Here is a 21,499-nt window from a genome sequence, read left to right as displayed (position 1 = left end):
AAAAATAATACATGCAAATTAATATCAAAATTAAATACAATTTTGTTTAGAAACACAAATGACCCTGGCATGGGTCCCAGGGGATTCGGGGAATAGAAAGAAAGACAGACCTTTTCCCCTAGAACGAAAAAAAAATGTGCGAAAACAAACAAAAATTCCTACTTGGGCAAATCAGAAAATAAAAACAATAGTCTAAACCTAAAAAAAGAGCATTGGGGGACCAAAAATTACAATAGATGTTAAGCTACCCACCAGAAAAAACATAATTAATCTTTTAGCTTGATTTGAATGCAGAATTCGAAAGCGGATCTTGTGGTTTAATTTTTGAAGAATCGGCCGCTGATTAAAAAAATCATATATTCTACATGCTTGCCAGCACAGGAGTACCCTCTTCAGCCAACAATCGATTCTTTCGACTGAACAGATGTATCTTCAAAACTCCGTTTGATTATTGTTCCTCTTGTTTGTGAGTGATTGTGTTGAGTGACTGTCTGAGGGTGAATGAAGTTGTGTTGTTGTTTTGTTTGTGGGTTGGGTGTGTTTATTTATTTACACATACGAATCAAAGACTATTTTCCTTATAATAAAAAATACGATGAACGAATAGTACAATTTAAGTCACAAACAAAATTAATAATTAAATTAAAAAATGGCATACACATTATAAAATGTGATTCTCTACAAAATATAACAGCCTTTATTTTATCCTTAAAGACATTGAAAGCTACATTGAAAAAATCAATATTTTAAAATTTGGACAAAATTCTGTTCCCTTCTCTCATTAATCTAATTATAGGGGAATAATATCGATTGGATTTCGTTGGACAGGGTCGAAAATTGAAAGAAATTAAAATACGAGGTGGGGACAATCTATTAGACCATTTACTATTTTATAAAAAAACACAAAAGTGATGTGGGTATGTTTGATTGTGAGATATTTATGGTTATTTGTGTGAGAATTTGTGAGTAAGGGTTGTGTGTGTTTGTTATTTATTTTGTTTCATTGTTAGCAAGTGGGTGAAGTTATGTTATTGATGTGCTTCTTTGTATGTGTTGTGTGTTTGTTTGTATGTGGGTATATATATTTGATGTTCGTTCATTTGAGTGTAAATGTGTTCTATGTGTGTTTCTTTGTGAATTTGTGTGTTCTGTGTATGTGTTTGTTATTTCGATTGTCCGTTTCTGTGTAAGTGTGCTCTATGTGTATTTTGCTATTTCGTTTGTTTGTGTGTGGGTATATGTATTTGATAGTTCGTTTGTGAGTAAGGGTTATGTGTGTTTTTTATTTGCTTTGTTTGTGTGTAAACGTGTTCTGTGTGTGTTTTTGCGTGTTTATTTCTTTTGTTTGTGTGCAAGTGAGTTCTGTGTATGTGGTTGTTATTTCTGTTATTTGTGTGTATGGTTGTTTGGGTTTTTGATTGTTCGTTTGTGATTTCGTTTCTTTGCGTGTAAGTGTGCTCTGTGTGTGTGTTTTTTGATACTTAGCATGTTTGTTTGTAAGTGAGTTGATAAGGTTATTGTATGTGATTGTATATACGACTATCTAGGCATCAAAATTTGACTAAATTCACTAATTTGCACGATACCGTTTGTTATTTACATCACAAATGGTCCGATAAACTTGGTGCAATTACAAAAGCAAAATAAACCCCAAATGATTGTTTAATCATCAATTAAATACTGGCCTTTTCCATAAAGGAGTAAATATTTAGTCAAGGAAACCTAAAATGGTGGTTTTACTTTTATCAACTCAGGTCTCTCCCAAGGAAAATGTTTACCTCTTCAACCTTAAATTTAATTTTACAATTGAGCAATTTTTCCGATAGTACTTAAACAAATCTACACCTAACTCAGCTTTAATGTAAAACTGAGAGATGTAGTTTTGAACAAGTACCTTCAGCAAGAAAAATATGTTAACATCTAGAAGTATTAAAGGAAAAGTAACCAATACAAACGCAAAACAAATTTAATGTACACAAAAATTTTACATCTGAATTCGAAAAATTTCTTCTAAAAGTATGTAATTGTTTCTTGTAAAACTATGTATATTTGTAAGTTAAAGATTTAATTAAGTCATAGACACTATTCATTTGTTTTTATTGTAAAAGCAAAGATTGTGAATTCTATAATTAGCTATAATTATAATTATTACAATATAAATTGATGTAGGTAAATTTTAATAGAAGTATGTAAAATTTAATAACAGAGATGAACTTAAGAAAAAAATCCCATCTCCAAGGAATAAAACGCAATAACAGATATTTTTTGTCCAAAATAAGGAAAAAACTGAATATTCACGATTATTTTGAAATAATCAACAAACTGTATAAAAAATATTTTGGCCATAGATAAAGACATCATAACAAACTAGATACTACTGTATTTTCACATCAACCGTTGAGGTTGTAAAAGTATGTCAGTTTCTATTTATTCATTTTAATTAGTTAGATATTAATTTTCTGAATTTCATTGTATTTTCGCAGTAGAAGTAAAATGATATATATTAGTAAAGCTTAAAGTTGTAAATTAACAAGATCGTCTTTTGAAAATGGCAACAACCGAATTTCTACAACTAATTTGTATAAATTGCACCCTTAAAAATAGACGACTATTAGAATACAAATTATAGATTTTCGATTTAAATCAAGCTTAGAAATAATAACAGAAGACAACTAACTGCTTGGTAAGGCAAACGTGATTTATCTTAGTTTCGTGTAAGCTCTTTTTTTCTCTTGAACAAAGCTCAATTTGATTCTAGTTCACCGCATTCATAGAATTTTTAACAGAGCTTATCACAATCATCCCCAGGACTAATCGTAAATCGCATGATAATTTTAAAAAAAGGACAAATCCAAACTTTTTAAGATCAAGGATTAGTATTAGTAAGTTGTTAGTTCTCACCGTTAGATGGAGACTTGGGTGATTTTTGTTGCGGGGTCTGCAATTCGGAGCCGATGCTCGGCTGTGAACGTTTCTGAGCCTGAGAAGCTGATGAATTGGTCGAACCGTCGCTCAGCGGGCTGCTGCACCTCGGCTCCCTTTTTTTGCTTGATCCTGTAAGGTTCAATTAAATTAATACACATTAAATAAACAGCCTGGATAATCAACAATGGGTGAAAATGTTATTATCAAACGTTAAACAGAATTTTGTGATAATGTACTTGCTTTACGAACTTTTTATAGCTACGTTAATTTGTTTTTAGTCACGTTGTCTCCTGAAATAAAAACGTTCTTTTTAATTAATTGTTCTTTTTATGTTAAGTCTTGGTTGAGGTGAAAAAGCTAGTGTCACGAGCGGGATTCGAACCCACGACATTAGGGCTCAATACGCCGCTGCTAACCACTTGAGGTAGGTTGAGTTGGGGAGTTGGTGTCCGAGTGGATCGAAGTCACGATAGGTCAAGTGGTTAGAGCAGCGTTGAATTGAGCCGAAGGTCGTGGGTTCGAATCCCACTCGTGGCACTAGCTTTTTCATCTCAACCAAGACCTTACATAAAAAGAACAATTAATTGAAAGAATTAATTTGGTTAATTAGACCACTAAACATAATGGATTTCTTTTTAATACTAACTGGTCTTTTGTTCCTACTTATGGTTAGTGTCAGCCCGAAACAGCGAGAACAGGCAGACCAGAATGAAACGACCCAATTCATGTCCAACCTTTTTTAAAAAGATAGTTCCTACTCACAGTTGTTTTCAACGATCCGGATTTCAAGCTCATTGGTCATCATCATGTTGAAGGAGTTCTACGACCTGACGATGACCTATGAGCTTGAAATCCGGATCGTTGAAAACAACTGTGAGTAGGAACTATCTTTTTAAAAGGACTGAACAACACACTCCACCATTTATCATTTCTATCAATTCATGTTCATCCGAAAATATCAACGAGAAATTCCACAACTATTTCAATATTTATTTCTACAGCAAAATCTAAAAATGAGGAAAAGTCGCTTCCAAATTTAAAAACTTTGGCATTTTCTGTTTAACTCGATGACCTCGCTAAAACCATTTTTTATTTATTTTACATTACAACTACTTTCATGTGTAACAAGTAACAGTGAGTGTATAAAATAGAATGAATAAACAAGAGTGAGAAATTTAATTTTGAGGTTAGCTTCAATAACATTGGAAAGAAGAGCCCGCGGGCCTCGTCATTTTAGTCGATGAGGAGGGTTGGAGGGAATTCCTCGGGATGAGTTTTTTTCATTTGAGGATTTAAGCTAGTTGTTGGGAGGTTTGTATGAAGTTAGCGACAAAGGCAGTGGATTCACCTCGGACAAAAGTGTTCGTTGACACATAAAAGAAACAAGAATTTTTCTGAGGATCATGGATTTGGCTGTTTGGATGTGCTGGATATTGGAATGTTTGGCTGAACCTCACACTTCCAGTCCCGTAAGTCCATTTTGACTTCAAAATGGTATTATAAAAGAGCATTTTCTTTAAGAGAGGTAACAGCATTTATCGGGAATTCGTATTTCCACTCCATGTCATACGTTTGTCAAAATATAGTCCTAGATACCTCACCTTGTCCGCAGTTGGGAGAGTTATTTGATTGAAGTAGACCTTGAAGGGATCTTTTTGAGGAGAGTGAAGGTTATGTGAGTGGATTTTTCAGGTTAAATTTTAGTCTTTTTTTTCACACACCATGTCTACAGTAGTGTGAGATGATCATGAGTTTTCGAGTCGAAATGTGTGGATCAGCATTACTTGCAAGTTTCTCTGTATCGTCTGCGAGTTAGAGAACCTCGCGGCTATCAAAGCACTAAGTTCAAACATCATTAGGCGTGAGGTATTATTATTATTTCTATTTTAGGTACAAAGTCACCCTCTGCAGTGTCCACATTGGATTAGAAGGCAACGAGATTCTTCCCTTAAAAGGGGCTGCTTCCGCGACCTGAACCCTTCTGTGGCATAGGAATTCACTTTATCAATGAGTACCTTAGACAAAAGAGCAAAATGAAAATGAATTAACGGTAAATTCACGCAGTCACAAACAATCCAAGAAGTTATCAAATTTTGGAAGGAAAGAAACAGAATGCATCAAAGGAAGCAGGAAAAAATGCGAATCTTTCGGATTCTTAACAGGACACGGCAGACTGAACGGGCATCAGTTGAAGATTGGTATAACTCAACACGGCACGGGCAGATTCAACAAAGCAGCAGATGAACATCAACACACCTACTAACAGTGGTGCCATGCTTGCCCGCAGGAGGAAGTGTTTTGGGATGTTCAAGACCGAGCCGACTAATCAAGTTCCTTGATAACGAGGATGCACAGCTCAAGGGATACAATAGCTCTTAAAGATCACCCGGACTAATACATCTCATATCGTTTGCAAAGAGTAGGCTGGTGGTTTGAGGATGGGATGGAAGGTCAGTTGAATACACCTGGTGTATCGGCGCGGCCAGAGCACTACCTTGAGGTACAGCAGCAATGAGAAGGTTTAGAGAAGACCCAATAACTATGAATTACTAGTCAATGAGGTAGCTTCGAAGGTTAAGGTAGAGGGAAAACACTATACACTAAGAGTCAAAATATGTTAATACTCCTTTTTTTTTTTTTTTTATCGAAGTCGAATGCTTTTGATAAAATATTTGGTTTCAGGGTTGCATTCAAAATCTGAAGTAAGAAACTGGATTAAATTATATTAGCTAGATATGTGTGGTGATTAGTGACCGTTAATCGATAATTATTCAGAAATCGTGAGATGCGGTCTGGTGTGATGTAGGTTTCAGAAAAACATTTTCTTTATCGTGCCAACGTTTCGATCTTTATTGAGATCATCTTCAGGGCTCAAAGTGTTTGTCTTCTGTGTAATTGTGCCATTCTTGCGTGTCGTGTTGAGAGTGCCAGAGTGGGCTTGATCTTTGAGCCCTGAAGATGATCTCAATAAAGATCGAAACGTTGGCACGATAAAGAAAATGTTTTTCTGAAACCTACATCACACCATACCGCATCTCACGATTTCTGAATAATTATATTAGCTAGCTTTAGTGTCTAAAATATTTCCTTTTAAATACCGTAAAGAATAATTTTCATGATTGATCGATCATGCTCTGAAGGATAGAATAAACGAGTGTTTTAAATGAAATGATTAATTAATCAGTTAATTAAAATAAAATTTACAGAAAAAGTTATTAATGAGAAACGAAATCGCACATTATTGGCCAAATATGTGAGGTCATTTTTATTATTATTTTTTATTAAAAAATGACCATTGAGCAAGACATAAAAACCGACCGGAAACTGAGTAAACAATCACAATATAATCGCAAAATCACCAAATCACATCGGTGAAATACCAATTCCCAATGCAAAGAAAACGTGTTTCGGGCCCAAGGTTAATGAAGTTACAAGGACAGCTTATTACGTACATTGTGTAAAGTCACACGAGTTTCCCATGGGGATAGAATTTAATTTTTACTAATGGAATATTATTTTTAGCCTCTAATGCCATTTTCTACCATTTACGCCTATTTCCCCTAGTTTCATTTCTATCCTCCACACACTTATCGTTATGGGAATAAATAGAAAGCACAATTACGTCTTAAAAAGATGTTATAGACCAAAAGCCATAAAATTAGATTCAATTGATCAATTAAAAAATAAAAAGTAAACTGTACTTGAAAGTATGGACTTTTCCCCCGATAACAGTTCGGACTTTTGGTCGAAGTCATGAGTACAAGGAGAAAGTAAAAATAATAATAGAAAATTGAACATGGTATAATTTGACCTGTGTAATAGGTCAGTTTGGAAATTTTGGTCATGCATTGAAATCTTTGAGAGAATTACATTGCGCTTAATAAAATCTTAATGCAAACTGAAATTTGGGCATCGCCCTCTCAAAATTATTTCGTGAGAGAGTTAGAGTTCCATATTAAAAGAGTTATAAAATTTTGGCGCCAAGTATCCATATTGCCCGATCACAAATTGGAGAAAATCTGCCTTCAGAAAATGACTTCTGAAATTAATAATTGGACAGTTTATGTTAACATGCTTCTTTCTTCTGTTAGCGAGGAAATTATTTGACATTTTGACCTTTATTCAGTGGATCATTCATCGCTCGATTCGAATTATAATCCCCATTTCAGAATTATTTGTTATCTGTATTTACTTATATTTATACTGCCACCTTATATAAATTATAAAATGTACACCATCGATCTTCAAAACCCTCAAGCTTAATTTGTAATCGGAATAAGTTAGAATTGCAGTACTTCCTTTTAATTTGCCCTGTTCATGTCACCTTAAGAAAAACACTTTTCGTATCTACCTCCGAGATTATGCTTCTTCGATTTATTATACTCTAAAACATTGAAAGAAGCTGTACAAGTTTAAATAATTTGAATAAGTTTGTAATTTCTGCACTAAACCAGACAATTTATTGTAGAAGAGTGACTTAATTTAAAATACCATAAAAGGCAAAGTGTAACATTGTGTTCATTACAATTAATTAAGGTTTTTAGTTGAGATAAAAAAAGTCAATGGCACGAGCGGGATTCAAAAAGTGGGGTTGAGATGGGAAGTTAGTGTCCGAGTGGATCGAGGTCACGATAGTTCAAGTGGTAGAATAGCGGCGTATCTAGCTGAAGATAGTGGGTTCGAATCCCGCTCGTGACACTGACTTTTTTATCTCAACTAAAAACCTTAATTAATTTAATATATTAATTGGTCAAGCGGACCACGAAATTAGTGAATTGTGTTTTATTTATTTTTACTTTCCTTAATCAACAGTAAGAAGATTATTAATTTCTTTTATAATTTTAATTTTAATTTTTAATTTCTCTGCACCTATTGCTGAGGTTATTGGAATTTGTTGGTAATTGATCCCGAAGGTTCGTCAATCCCCGATGTGCTGTCCCTAGGAAATACACCTACCCGGTTATGTTGCTGGGTGGCTAGTATCCCCCTTGATGCCCAGGAGATCGTGGCTTCCCGACCAACGGGGTTTTCGACAGCTAGGTCAATTCAGCCCCCAACGCATTCAAAATATCATCTACAATAATTCTAAGTTCTATTATACAGTCGCACAAATAAATACGTTCACACCTATGTACATTGGACTCATTCTGATTAGTCGGTGTAGTACTCGATATTCTCCTTCGACCTACTCACACATATTAATAATAAATCTAAATTGGGGTCGAAGCGGTACTTTTATAAATATTTCGCCATCGACCTAATGCTAATATTTCAACATCAGCCCTCACCACTCGCACTAATAAATGCTCGCACTCAAACAAAACGCATAACCACAAAACACCTAAAACTGATCTTTACGACTGGGCTACTGTGCCCGAGAACCATTCTTAAATTCGGCGGCATGACTGCACGCTCTCTACAACCACATGTCCAAAAAGCCCGCAAATATTAAACAAAACTTATTCGCATACCTGAGAAAAAGGAATGAAATCCGACAATAGTGAAGCCCTGTCTCGCGTAGAAAAGGAGGGGCATCTTATCTATAGCGCACTTGATGAGAAACTAGGAGCAAGAGGATTTATTCGTAAAAGAAAACTTCACGCGCTGATTGCCTGGCCATTTCTCCTCACCCGATAATTCTTCCATTTTAACATGCTCCAAATGTACAATGCTAAGCGCGATACAAATCATTTTATCCGGTTGGATGCGGCCGGGATTTAAAAAGAGATTCTACGTGGACTAATGTAATTTCACTTTATATCATTTTCTCGTTTCGTACATCTAGCCATTTGTTGAAAATTGGCCTTTTGGTTATACAAAATTTGAGCAATATGGGGAAAGACACAAAACCATAACTTACTCGGAGTGGACATCGTTTTAGCCTGGGATAAGTCACTGATGGAGCTGTTCCTGGAGCTAGCCTGCGATCCGACAATTGGTCCTTGGAGAGATGATTCTGAACTCCGGACCCTGGATCTTCGGCTAAAAAATATAAGAAAAATATATAATGTGTTACTACAGATAAGAACTAGTATTACCTTTCGTATCTTTTGGTTTTTATTGTCGTGATGTCTCTCAACGAACGGGACGAGATGGATTGCGCCGTCGACAGGCATCGAGTGGAGTTGGCTTTCCTACATCCATTTGCAGCCACAGGACGGCTGTTCGTTTTGGGCGGGCTGGACATTATTCCAGAAAAGACTTTGCTTTTGACTTCTTTGATCTTCGGTGTCGTCTTTTCTTGGGCTTGGTTCTGTGCGATCTTGTTCATGACAGCGTCCCATCGCCCTTTTTTGACCGTCCTGGGTACCCTGTTTTCTTGGTTTTCGTTATCGACCGTTTTTGCACTGGGTTGATTGCTCATCATAGTTTTTATCTTAGAGACAACGTTTCTTTTTGGCATTTTGAACTTTTTACCGTTAGGAGAATCTGAATTTTGCTTCTGTAAAGTGCGAGGCGTTTTGTCGGATTGGTCTTCTTCCACATCTGGAAGAACGTTGCATTCCTCCGAATTGATCAAGTTTTTAATATTGTCCAGCTTCTCCGTTATCAGTGTAGAAAAGGTAGTGGGTGAGATTTTTTTCAAGCTTTGGTCCGATTTCGAAGAAACCGTCATGATGGAACCTTCGGGCGAGGCGATCCTCTCGTCCTCGACTTCGTCGGACTTCTCCCAGACGGGCTCCTCGAATTTCTTCTCGAGATCGGAAAATATCCCGCTGGAGTCCATTTCCTCGGTGGTGGGTGAAAATCTCTGCACCTGGTTGCCCAAGGGCCCTCCCCCGGGTTGAGGTAGCGCACCGTACAGAGTTCCGTCGATCACCTGTGCACGCCTGTGTCCAGCACATTCTTCGTGCACGTCGGCATCGCTTTCAGTGAAGAAGTCCGAATCCGTCATAGGGTCCAATTTCGGTTTCGGTTTGGCGTGGGCGGAAGGCGAGTGCTCGGGGCCTCTGCTCGCGGGCCTGCTCCACTCTCCGTCGCCCTGGTAACCGTTGTCGAGGCTGGTTATGCTCGTTATGCTCGTTATGAAACTGCTGACTGGAGGTACCGACATCGTCCTCGCTTCGCTTTTTGCCTCTTCAGACGACATGTCGAGAGGGAGGTCCTCCAACGAAGGCGTTCGGTCTTGCCGGAAATCAAAAAATTCTTTTTTACTCACTTTGCTGTCCGACGTTTGCTTCGAGACGCTGGCATCGATGTCTTCCGGCTCTTTGGAAAATTCTTTGGATTGTTTGCTTTCCATTAAAGGAGAAGACAACCTTTCTTCAAGGTCGACGTCTTTTGAAGAATAGCCGTATGTTTCGCTGATCGCGTCGATGCTCACGTCTTGTAACATAAAAGAGGAGAGCTCGCCGGTCGACGGCGTTCTCTGGAGTTGCTCTTCTAAAGCACAGTTCAGCGTAAAGTCCGACATCTGGTCTGGTGTTAAAATCCCTAAACTCTCGTCCTGTTCGAATGAACTGTGTTTGCTCTGAATGGAAGTGTCTTGGATCGAATTCTGCGCCCTTGGTATCAATGAGCCCACAGAAGAGTTCAGAGAGCTCACGGTCAGTTCGAACAAAGGCAGGCTGGTGCTCCCGGGGGTCGAAATTTGACTCGAAGGTCGTGAATGCACGGAAGGGACAGTCGGCGAAACGTCGTCTTCGGGTGAGACCGCGTCCGTCAAAAGCAGGCTGTGCGGCCCAGAATCGACAGTCGATATCAAACTGACATTTCCTTCGTGCACGAAAATCCCGTGGAGAGGAGGACACGAAAAGTACTTGACATTATCCAGAGAGCCGTCGTTCGCGCCGTCCGGTTCGTCCAACTCGATCCCACACCAATTGCCCTCGCCGATGTCCGTCTTGCCGAAGTACCTGAGAATACCCGGTTTCGATCCCAGGGCGTAAACCCTCTGCCCGAGGGAATCTTTGGTTACGCGCTCTCTTATGGGAGAACAGTTCTCACTCCTAGCTCGCCAGTCGGGAACCAACGGCTGATAAAAAGCGGAAGGCCGCTGCAGAGTGCGTTTAGACCCTTTGCTTCTACTTCCCGAGGTCAAAAATCCCAGTATCGTCCCAGAAGAAGGTCTCAGTTTGGACGAATCCGTCGACAAATGGGCTCTCACTTTGTTCGAAATGTTCGTCGCCAGCCTGGAAAAAGTCTTCGTCGTTGGCTGCGCTTTGCCCCGCACGGGGATTTTGCTCTCGGTAGATACCTGCAAAAATAAAAATCACATTACAATTGTATTCAAGACGTTCTTAAAATAAAACAGAAATCGAATTTATATCCGATCGAATATAGATTTTTACCGAACTTCAAGGACAATCCAAGAGATCTCATTAAAATGTTATCGACTTTTGACCTGACCTAACACATTTTCTTTACTGGTTCGCATTTCTAATAAGGTACAAACATTCTGCATCTATTCTTAACAAAACTAAAATAATTTAATTTTTTTTTTAACTAACAAAATTTTCAAACTTCACTCTGTTTAATGAATGGAAAAGGAAATAGCATGTCTTTACGAGAAGGTTGGAATATTTTAATACATACTTGTACAAAACAATCATGAATAAAGTTGTTTTTCCTAGCTTTTAGAAAGTTGGATTTGTTATTCCTTTGTTTAAAAGTGGAAACAAATTGTTTTTCTCTTTCTATTCTTTCTCACATTCCAAACCTTTGGAAAAAATCATTACCCATAACATAAAATCAAAACTCAGATCTCCTTATCCCCCTTCAGTCTGATTTTCGTCCTGGCTTTTCCGCACAATCTGATGTCGTATATAACTTGGCTCACGTACAGAAGGCCATTCTCCGCCGTAAAATTTACAATTTTTGTTCTCTGGACTTCTCTAAAGCCTTTGATACAGTAGAACGTTCCCTTCCTGTGTCTTCCATTGGTTCCAATCTTTCCTTTCAGATCGATCCGAAGTAGTATCCAACCAAAATATGCGCCCATCCTCTCCCCAAACCATCACTTCTGAAGTTCCTCAAGGGTCAAGTATTTCTGCTTCTCTTTTTTGTTGCTAAATTAACGACATTACTAATTCCGTAAAACATTTCTCCCACTATCTTTACGTAAGGTCCCAAATTTACCTTTCTTTTCCACTTAATGACTTATAAGCTACAATTGTAAAACTTCAGGAGGGCTTAAATTCAATTAGCTCCTGGGCCACTTCAAATGGGCTTAACCTTAATTTAGAAAAGTCTCAGGCCATTGTTTGGACCTTGTACTCTCCTCCCATCGTTACCTTTTATCCCTCCGTTTACCATTGATCATCACCCTATTTATTTCTGTCCCAATGTCAAGAACTTTATGGTTGTAATTGAACAGACCTTATCTTGAAAACATATTTCCCAGATTTTTCACACTCCATCAGTTCCGCCGTGCCAGCTTCCCATTAGTAGCTTGTTAACTCCCAGTTTCCTCTTTTATAATCTCACACTTTGACCATGGACGCTGCTAGGGGACTCACGGGAGAACTGGATGGTAGATTTAAGCACTTAACAAATTGTTTTGTACGCTATATTTTCGACTCCACAAAGAAGTCCCACGTGACTGATATGTACTTTGGCTTGAAGTGGTTATATCCTTCCCACCGTAGGCGACACTTCCTTGGCTCATTCCTTTACCAAGCAGTATCTTCCCACTCCCCTCCTTATATAACCTTTAGGTCTTCGGTACACTAACGTCATACTCGTTCTAGCTCTTCCGATCTCTAACCTCCTAAACACAGAACTACTGCTTTTATTCGTATCTTCTTAATCCGTTCATCCAGCCTCTCGAGTTCCCTTCCTCACTCGATCCGCCACGCCCCTTCTCTTCCCACCTTTAAGTCTAATATATTTTGTAATTGTATTTTGTAACTTTGTCATTATAATTTGCTCTTTTGTATATGTGTTCAGCACGAGTCTACCTACAGCTCTATAATGTAGGTTTGTTACTCAAGGAGGCTTTAAGATCCAGAATAAAATTTATTTTCTTCTTGTTCATATCATCTATTTGCCATCGCTCTCAACGTGGCTTCACTTTAACAAAACTTCTTACTTTTGTTTCCTATAAACACAACTTGAAGGTGGTAATCAAGTAGATATCATCTACACAGACTTATCTAAGGCATCGAATCGACGACAACCTGTTATTGTTAAGATTTGAATTTTGGGATTTCTGGACCATTTTTGCCCTAGAACAAATAGTTTTACTAGGCAGTTACCAGTCTCAAATAATAAAAGGTTCTTCTGGTGTTCTCCAAGGGGCTCACCTTTCTCCACTCTTATTTATTATTTTCATCAATGACCTTCCTTCTAGTCTAAAATACTCCTCTTCACTTTGCTGATGCTTAAAATTTTTCATGTTTTATATCTCCAAAAATGACAACTTACTACTTTAATCTATCTTGAATCCTCTATATCACTGGTCTTTAAAGAACCACCTGTTTCTTATTATTGAAAAATTCTATTCTATTAGGATTTACCAGACAAAAATAATTCTATCTTCACTTACTTTATCATAATTCACTAGTTTTCGTGGTTCGCTTGACCAATTAATATCTTGCAATTAATTAACGTTTTTAGTAGAGATAAAAAAAGTCAGTGTCACAAGCGGGATTCGAACCCAGACCTTCGGCTAGATACGCCGCTGCTCTACCACTTGACCTATCGTGACTTCGATCCACTCGGACACTAACTTCCCATCTCAACCCCACCGTTTGAATTTTTGAATTTTGAATTGAAAAATGGAAAAAAGGAGGGAAAATTCAAAAGGTGGGGTTGAGATGGGAAGTTAGTGTGCGAGTCGATCGAAGTCACGATAGGATAGCTCAAGTGGTAGAGCAGCGGCGTATCTAGCCGAAGGTCTGGGTTCGAATCCCGCTCATGACATTGACTTTTTTATCTCAACTAAAAACCTTAATTAATTTATTCATAATATTTCTCTTCCTTTTAAAACTACTAGTAAAGACCGTGGTGTTATTTCTGACCAGAAATTAAATTTTACTGCACACATTGATCATATTAAATCTGCTGGGTTTCTTATATCGTTACTCTACTGATCTCAACCCTACACCCTGATCATTCAAGGCAATTAACGTTCGTTTTTCTTGAATGCGTGAATTTGTGAATTATTGAGGTTAAAGTGTTATTGACGCCGGAGGACTTTTAATCACACGGTTATTCCTTGAATTGCCTAAAATTAGACTAGTTTATTTTTAACGGGCGCTCGCTCCTCTGTTTGACATCTTAGGCCTATTTCTTTGCTCCCTCCTTCATTTTCTTTTATGACGATGACGGCTAGACAATTCATTATTTTAATGTTTAAAACATAATCGGCACCTGGAGTCGAGCCATGTCATTAAAATTCTGTTTTTAAAGTTTTCGTTTTAAATCATTTGTTACACTTGAATTAGATTTTTCCTTTGTACACAACGGATAAGATAAACAGACTTTGAACAATGGTTAAACCAAGGCCAGGTGAGGTTTATAATGATCAAAATTTACCAATCACTAAGGTTGTAGTTCTAATTTTGTTATAATAATCGAGAATTTATTTAGGACTTTTTTGGCGGAATTTTACATAAAAAGTGCGTTTTTTATAGCCGTGATTTTCTGTTTAATTAGATCACAGTGAACACCAACAAATGAACTGATAAAATGTTTAACAGGCTGTTAATTAATTCACCATTTTCTACTATTTTTAAATTAATCTGTACTCCCGTTACACACAAACGTTATTGCTATATCAAGGACACCGTTAAATTTAACTTAATCTTTGAAATAAATTTGTTATTTGAAGACTTTTCGCTTAATTGATTTCGCCGCTAACGCTGATTTCCCTGGGGACTTAGTACTTCAGATTGCAGTGATAACTTGCAAGCTTGTAAACAAAGACAAGGTCCACGGGAGTTATGGTATTTCTGTTGATTGCTGACGAAAATTTGGCAGGTGCTGATGACCTGATAGTTGTAGAAGCTCTAACGTATAAAGCAAACATTAATTACCGGGCGATTCGCGGCAAGTTCAGTTTAAATAGACGAAAAGTGTCCAAAACTCTATAGAAAGAAAAAAGCTTTTAGCTTAGCTTAGCAATTTTAGGAAAAACTAACAGTGTAATGTAAACAAGAAGTAATTAACCATATGCATATTCATTATAACCACATTCTACACTTGTAAAATGTTAAATATAAAATAAACAATTTTATTATATTTCTGCATAGTTGTTTTTTATTCGGAAATCGTGAGATGCGGTCTGGTGTGATGTAAGTTTCAGAAAAACATTTTCCTTATCGTGCCAACGTTTCGTTCTTTATTGAGATCATTGGCCCTGAAGATGATCTCAATAAAGATCGAAACGTTGACACGATGAAGTAAATGTTTTTCTGAAACGTACATCACACCAGACCGCATCTCACGATTTCCGAATAATCATCGACTAACGGTCACTAATCATCACACATATCTTTTTAAAATTGCTTAAAATATTATTAAAATATACATAGTTGTTTTTTTAATTGGACAATATCTCCAACAAAAAATTACTTTGTTGACTTTACCGTCATCCGTTAAAAAACACGCTATTCTAAGACATATGTGGGACGGTATTTGAGATAGCGTTCCGTTGAATCTTCAATCAATTTAGCGTTACAGATCTAACGTTATGCTAAATCTCCCTAATAGCAGTCAATTGAATAGGTTGAAAACGTATAACATTTTTGGTAAATCGTCCACTCAAAGAGATCCCAAAACTAACCCCCTGATGAGATATTTCATGATGTTGTTCTCCTATTTATTTGTAGCTGTACATGATAATGTTGGTAATGGGTTTTGTTCGACTTTTTGAAAAAACCTTCAACAGTGCTCGAAATAATCCTATCAGCAGTCAACTATCGCCCGATTTGGAAGCTTCCTCTTATTGCTAAGGTCTTTGAATGGCTGACATCCTTCCTCCAGACCAGTAAATATTAGCCAATAGCATGGATTCCGCAGATGGTTTTCGAGTTCTTTTTATGCTATTCTTATTCTTTTCTTATTACAGCTTCTGACCAAGTCGATCGTGCAATTTTACTGAGAAAAGTCGAGGCTTTTGGTGTGGGAAGCCCTCTTCTTAGGCGGATGACTTCTTATCCCAATGGTAGATCATTCTCTATATCGTTCAATGGGGTTACCTCTGAAAGAATCGAAATTGCCTCTGTTGTTCAAAGCTCCCACACTGGCGCTATTTTATTCTGATATTTTTCAATGATGTTGCTCTTGACTTAAGTTTGCTAAGTTTTTGCGGTTGGCTGATGACATCAACATTTTTAGAGAAATTCTTGGCCCTGACGCCTCACTAACACATCAAGAGGACATAGATTCTTTGAAGATTGTCTTCCGCTAATCATTTTTGCCTTAATCAAAATTCATTCTTGTCTTCAAGTTACATCACAATCCTTTCGCCTTCCAGAACGCCATCAACAATATGAATGTTGAGCATGTTGATCTATAAGAAGGGCTGCTGAATTTATTCATCCTCTCGCTTTAAAGTTCTTATTTCAATCCTTAGTTCGATCATCACAAAGGCGACATCAGACTGGAAAGGATTCAGACTTGAAAATGACTAGTCTTCCCTCCGCACAAAAGTTGGAGTCACTCGAGCTTCCAAGGAAAATTAACTTTACATCCTTCTGTTGGAAGGTGCTCAACAACACGATCCACGCATCGGATAACCTCTCCAAGTTCCGATTAAGAATCCTACAGCGCCCTCTGAGGAATGCCGACTTTTGGTGGATTTTCACCAAGAAATGCAAATGGCGTTGTTCTCCTATACATCAGATCTATAGCTTATTTTAACTTTTTACTTTATATGTACTTATTCTTTGTATTATTTTAGTTATATTTATGTTTTTAGCTTTGTCTGGGTTGCCCGCCTATGCACCGCTTGAACTGTTAGGAATAAAATAAATAAAATAAAAATAAATTTACAAATCTGCAATGTAAGAATTTTTGTTTTAATATTTTAACTGCGTAAATAAACAATATCGAAAGAAAAGTTGAACTGTAGTCCAAACAACAGAAAAAAAGGACAAAAATGACAAAATAAATAAATATAATTCAGAATTGTTTTGTTTTTTAAACAGAAGGAAAGTGGAGAATTTTTGCTGACATTGAAGTTTATCGTAATTTATTATCTTAACCCTCACATGAGTTCATTGTCGACCCACATTTTTAAAACAAAATTGTTTTCCGAACATTTCTTTGTTATGGTTTTAACAGGTTGATGTAAAGATAAAGATAGTTTGGTAGTGGTTTTGACTAAGACTGGTTAATTGGTGGATTAAACAATAATCAATATTAATGGTCAAAATTACAAAATAATTTTTCAAGCCAATTGTTTCAACTTTACACATGGCCAATATGACATAAATGGATACGTGAATGTTACTATTATTTAATACAAGTGGAATGTTGGAATATTGTTAGAGGACATAGACAAAAAATCCATAGGCTGGAAATTCTATTTAGCAAATTTTTAATGAGGTGTTTTACGAATGTGGACGGGTGGAGCTATTTTCGACGTGCGTGTTAACTTATCTCAACACGGTCGGGACGGTTCTAATATAAACAACCTAGATCTAGGCTAGGAGCTAAGTTTGACATTTTCACCGATCGTCTCGAGAATAGGTTCCGCCTTCGGAGACCACCGACTCGTCTTTCAAAAAAATCTATACCGATTTGCCGGTATCGAAGGCCCTTTACAAAACTGAAAATCGACATTAAATGTTTTACAATGCCAGTTGGGAAAAGCGATCTTCGGATATTAATAATCATATACAAATTTGTTAAATATGCTCACGGGTCTGAATTACTGTACGATTATCAACGATTATGTATGTTGAAAGCACATTTATAAATTGATCTTTTAAAGTTAACTAATTCATCGACTATCTCTTAGGTAAAAGAATATTCAGTATTTATAACCAGAACATATTGTGAAAAGAAATGGTCTAAGGATGAACCCTTGAAGTACAACGGCCCTAATAGGGATATTAAGAAATTAGTTCTTTTCTCTGGCAATTAGAAGATCCTTCTGACAGGTATGTTTCTGGAAAGTTTTCATCACCGTGAACCCTAGTGTCTGAACCAGAAGAACAGTCACATCAAGGCATACGAAATTTGACTCAGTGCTTATGATGTCGTTGTTAAGTGAAGGCAAGTAATCAGGGAGACTATAAAAATTCTCAATTATCTATCCATGTGAGTATCGGCGTTGAAGTCTCGCGATAAGAAATGGGAAGACTGTCCAGTTAAGTTTATGATTTTAGTAATCTAGCCATGATCGATGAGTACTGCGTTGAGGGTAATAAAGAGCAAAGTGGAAATTTCACCATATTTCTTAATACCTGAGGTTTAATGAAGTCGTATTCAGGAATTTTTCTTTTGTGCGGAAGTTAATGTTTAGTATGTACTAATGTGTGTTTCAGATCTACTCCAATGTTCTTTTTGTGCATTAAGTTTAACAGTTAAGAGGAAACTGTTACAAAATGGACTGAGAACAGTTCAGATAAATCCCGTCAAATTTGGCTCAAGTGTTGTCTAGACACAACTATATGATCGGCTGATTTGCATCAGTATGAGGGTGAGATAGGAACATCACAACTGGAATTTCCCGCAAAGACCATCCTGCGCATAGACAACGAAGCATATAGCTAGGGCTAGATTGCGATGGTTAAGTCCAGAGATTGGGACATCGGCCTTAGTCGCCTCGTCCGCCTTTTCGTTACCGTTGATATAATTTAGACGAGACAAAATGTTCTTTGAAGACTGTCTCGGTCTCAACATTGCCAAGGACTGTAATAATATTGCCTGTTCAGTCAATTGGTAAACATCTTTAAGATTGTTCTGCCCTGATGATGACCGTAAATAGGTCAAAATCTTAGCAATAACAATTGAATTTGTTCCTTCATCCAGACCATATCAAGATCGAGATGATTCGTTTATCTGGTTTGTAGATTTAAGCCCTGATTTGTCCAATGTTTTATTCAGTCGGTTACGTCGTCAGATTGCACGGGATTGTAATAACAGATGTGCGGACTTAATATTATGGGTCGTCGGCTTCCAAGCTATATGCTCAATATCTGTAAAGCATTTTCAATTAATTAAGATTTTGGTTAAGATAAAAAAGTCAGTGTCACAAGCGGGATTCGAACCCACGACCTTCGGCTAAATACTCCGTTGCTCTACCACTTGAGCTATCGTGACCTCGATCCAGTCGGACACTAACTTCCCGCCTCAAGCCCACCTTTTGAATTTTCCCTCCTTTTTGCCATTTTTCAAATGTCGTGTAATCTATTTGATTCTCGGCGACAAATGGAATAGCCATGGAGAACTTTCGTGAAGTATACTTCATTTTTCTTATTACATTTTTTTAGATTTCGTGGTTCGCTTGACCAAATAAATTCTTTTCAATTAATTAAGATTTTGGTTGAGATAAAAAAGACAGTGACACAAGCGGGATTCGAACCCACGACCTTCGGCTAAATACGTCTTTGCTCCACCACTTGGCTATCGTGACTTCGATCCCCTCGGAAACCTCAACCCCACCTTTTCAATTTTCCCTACTTTTTGCCATTTTGTTGTTTTTTGTTTTAATTTAACAATGTTTTGGTCAGATTTTTTATTTAATTATTATTTTGTTAAAATATGATTTAACAATTATAATTAGATGATAAAGTATTTGTTGTTGTCGTCGACTGTGAGGCAAAACCTCTTAATTCCTAATTTGATTAAAAATTTCAACTATGTAAATCATCCACAAGTGCATTTTATCCTTTAAAAATGCCCTTTATTCACTACTGTGTTGGTGGCATAAAACAAAACTATTACAAAAATCAGCAGGTGCCTTGCACTTTGCAAGAAATTTGCGTTACCCTGCAAGAGTTTTAGATTTGCTTAAAACGGACCTAGGTGACAGAAATTCTTAAGGAATATGTGGTGCCATTTGCTCCTGTTATTTTCGACCAATTTTTGTTTATGCAAGATATTGCGAGACAAACTGTCGCCACAGTGAGATATGAGATATTAACACTCTAAAATTTGGACCAGATTGAGTCCTACGACATTGGACATTGGATACTACTAAGAAAAAACCCTCCTTCGACCTTAATGAGCTGAAATTTACGTCATTTGACATTTGGTATGAAATTCTTCAGAAAAAAAATAGGAGCACGCTGAGAAGATTAGCGTGTGCAATAGGAGCAAGAGAAGGTAGTGTATTTCAAAAATTATATTTCATCGAGTGGTAAAAAGCAAATTAATGTTGTTCCATAAGACTGTTACGTTATAAAGGCACGTACGAATTGAGAGTGTATATACACAACAAGTTGGACATACAGTGCATATTAAATGGAAAACTGTTTCTTAAGTCTAATTAGCGGGTGAATAACGGTTAACGGCAACTGCCGGTTTAGTCTCGTTAGTGAAAGCGGCCGTTGTAGAATTCATATCATTTAAAAACAAAATTAAATTCATGACGGTTTTGTTTAAATAATATCAATTTGGATCAAAACAATTTTATTATGAGCGTCCGCATAAATCTGAAGGAGAGAGAATCAGGTGTTTATAATAAAATGTAAAATTCTATGTCTTCTGTCTATACAATATCATGAATAAACTTCTTACCTTCCTAAACTTTCCCAATGACGTTGTAAATAGAGAAAAACCGGAGATTCACGATAAATTGATATAAACTTAAAGATCTAAAGCTGCTTTTCACTTAAGGTTTTCAACTCAAACCTTTAAATACAAAAACCTTTTTTTTTTAACATTAAAGATTAACAAAGAATGCAAGGTGATTAAGTATGCAGTGACTTACGAAAGCTTTATCCTAAAGCTTTTTCTGCTCGACTTGAACTGTTCAATACGTGAAATCGATTTTTTTTTTCAAGTTTGACTTTTGATTTTATTGATTATCGACAACTTGATTTGTTTATTGTAGCGTCTATAAGAAACAAGGATAAATTCTTCTTTTTTCTCATTCAGTTTTGTATTACAGCTGATTTCACACAGTGATAAGCCTCGTGGATCTTGAATTACAGATTACCGCCGACGGAAACGCAGTTAATGTACAATCTCAGCACAGTCAATAAAGATCTGATCGAGGTCAGCTCCTTCCTCGTTTCGATGGCGTTTTCTTCTCTTCGATCCACTCGCAATGATGCCAATTAAGTTGAAAAAAAGTAAAGGGAAGCCTCTGCGAGTCCCGTCAGTGAAAGCCGTCTTCTAGAAAAAGTTAAGGCTGGAAAGTTCATGGGAGGTGCCAGACCGTCTAGCGGGCTTTTGCAGAGCCGTATTTCGGAATTGAACACATTGAAATTTAGAAAGTTGTACGAATTTCGCCTTGACCTCGACGTCTAGTAGAATGTCCTTCGTAGCATTTAGCATTTATGAAATAATGAGTTTAATAATCCCGGCTTAATGGTCGCCTCTTAATAAAATTGCGAATGACCGTTTTGTAATAAAGGAAAGACATTTATTTCCGTTCAATCTTCAATTTGCTTTCACTCTTGGATAGATATGGGTATTTGAATGAAAATATACCATGACTTTCCTGCCACAATTA

At 37.0% G+C, this 21,499-nt stretch overlaps 1 protein-coding gene across 1 annotated transcript in view; it reads right to left on the bottom strand.

The window, feature by feature from the left end:
- Positions 1 to 21,499, bottom strand: part of LOC106667704 (CAP-Gly domain-containing linker protein 1) — an 80,188-nt gene that overhangs the window by 33,514 nt on the left and 25,175 nt on the right. The window contains exons 3-5 of the mRNA XM_024229140.1: positions 8,964 to 11,122; positions 8,786 to 8,907; positions 2,902 to 3,054 (exon numbers count right to left, since the gene is read on the bottom strand). Coding sequence (XP_024084908.1) covers positions 2,902 to 3,054; positions 8,786 to 8,907; positions 8,964 to 11,122 — 2,434 coding nt within the window. The remainder of the gene's footprint in view (positions 1 to 2,901; positions 3,055 to 8,785; positions 8,908 to 8,963; positions 11,123 to 21,499) is intronic.

Source organism: Cimex lectularius, unplaced genomic scaffold (assembly GCF_000648675.2).
Source record: "Cimex lectularius strain Harlan isolate CLEC.00 unplaced genomic scaffold, Clec_2.1 scaffold200, whole genome shotgun sequence".
Lineage (NCBI taxonomy): Eukaryota > Metazoa > Arthropoda > Insecta > Hemiptera > Cimicidae > Cimex > Cimex lectularius.
The sequence above is the reverse complement of the archived record's forward strand: the minus strand, read 5'-3'. Positions and strand labels throughout refer to the sequence as shown.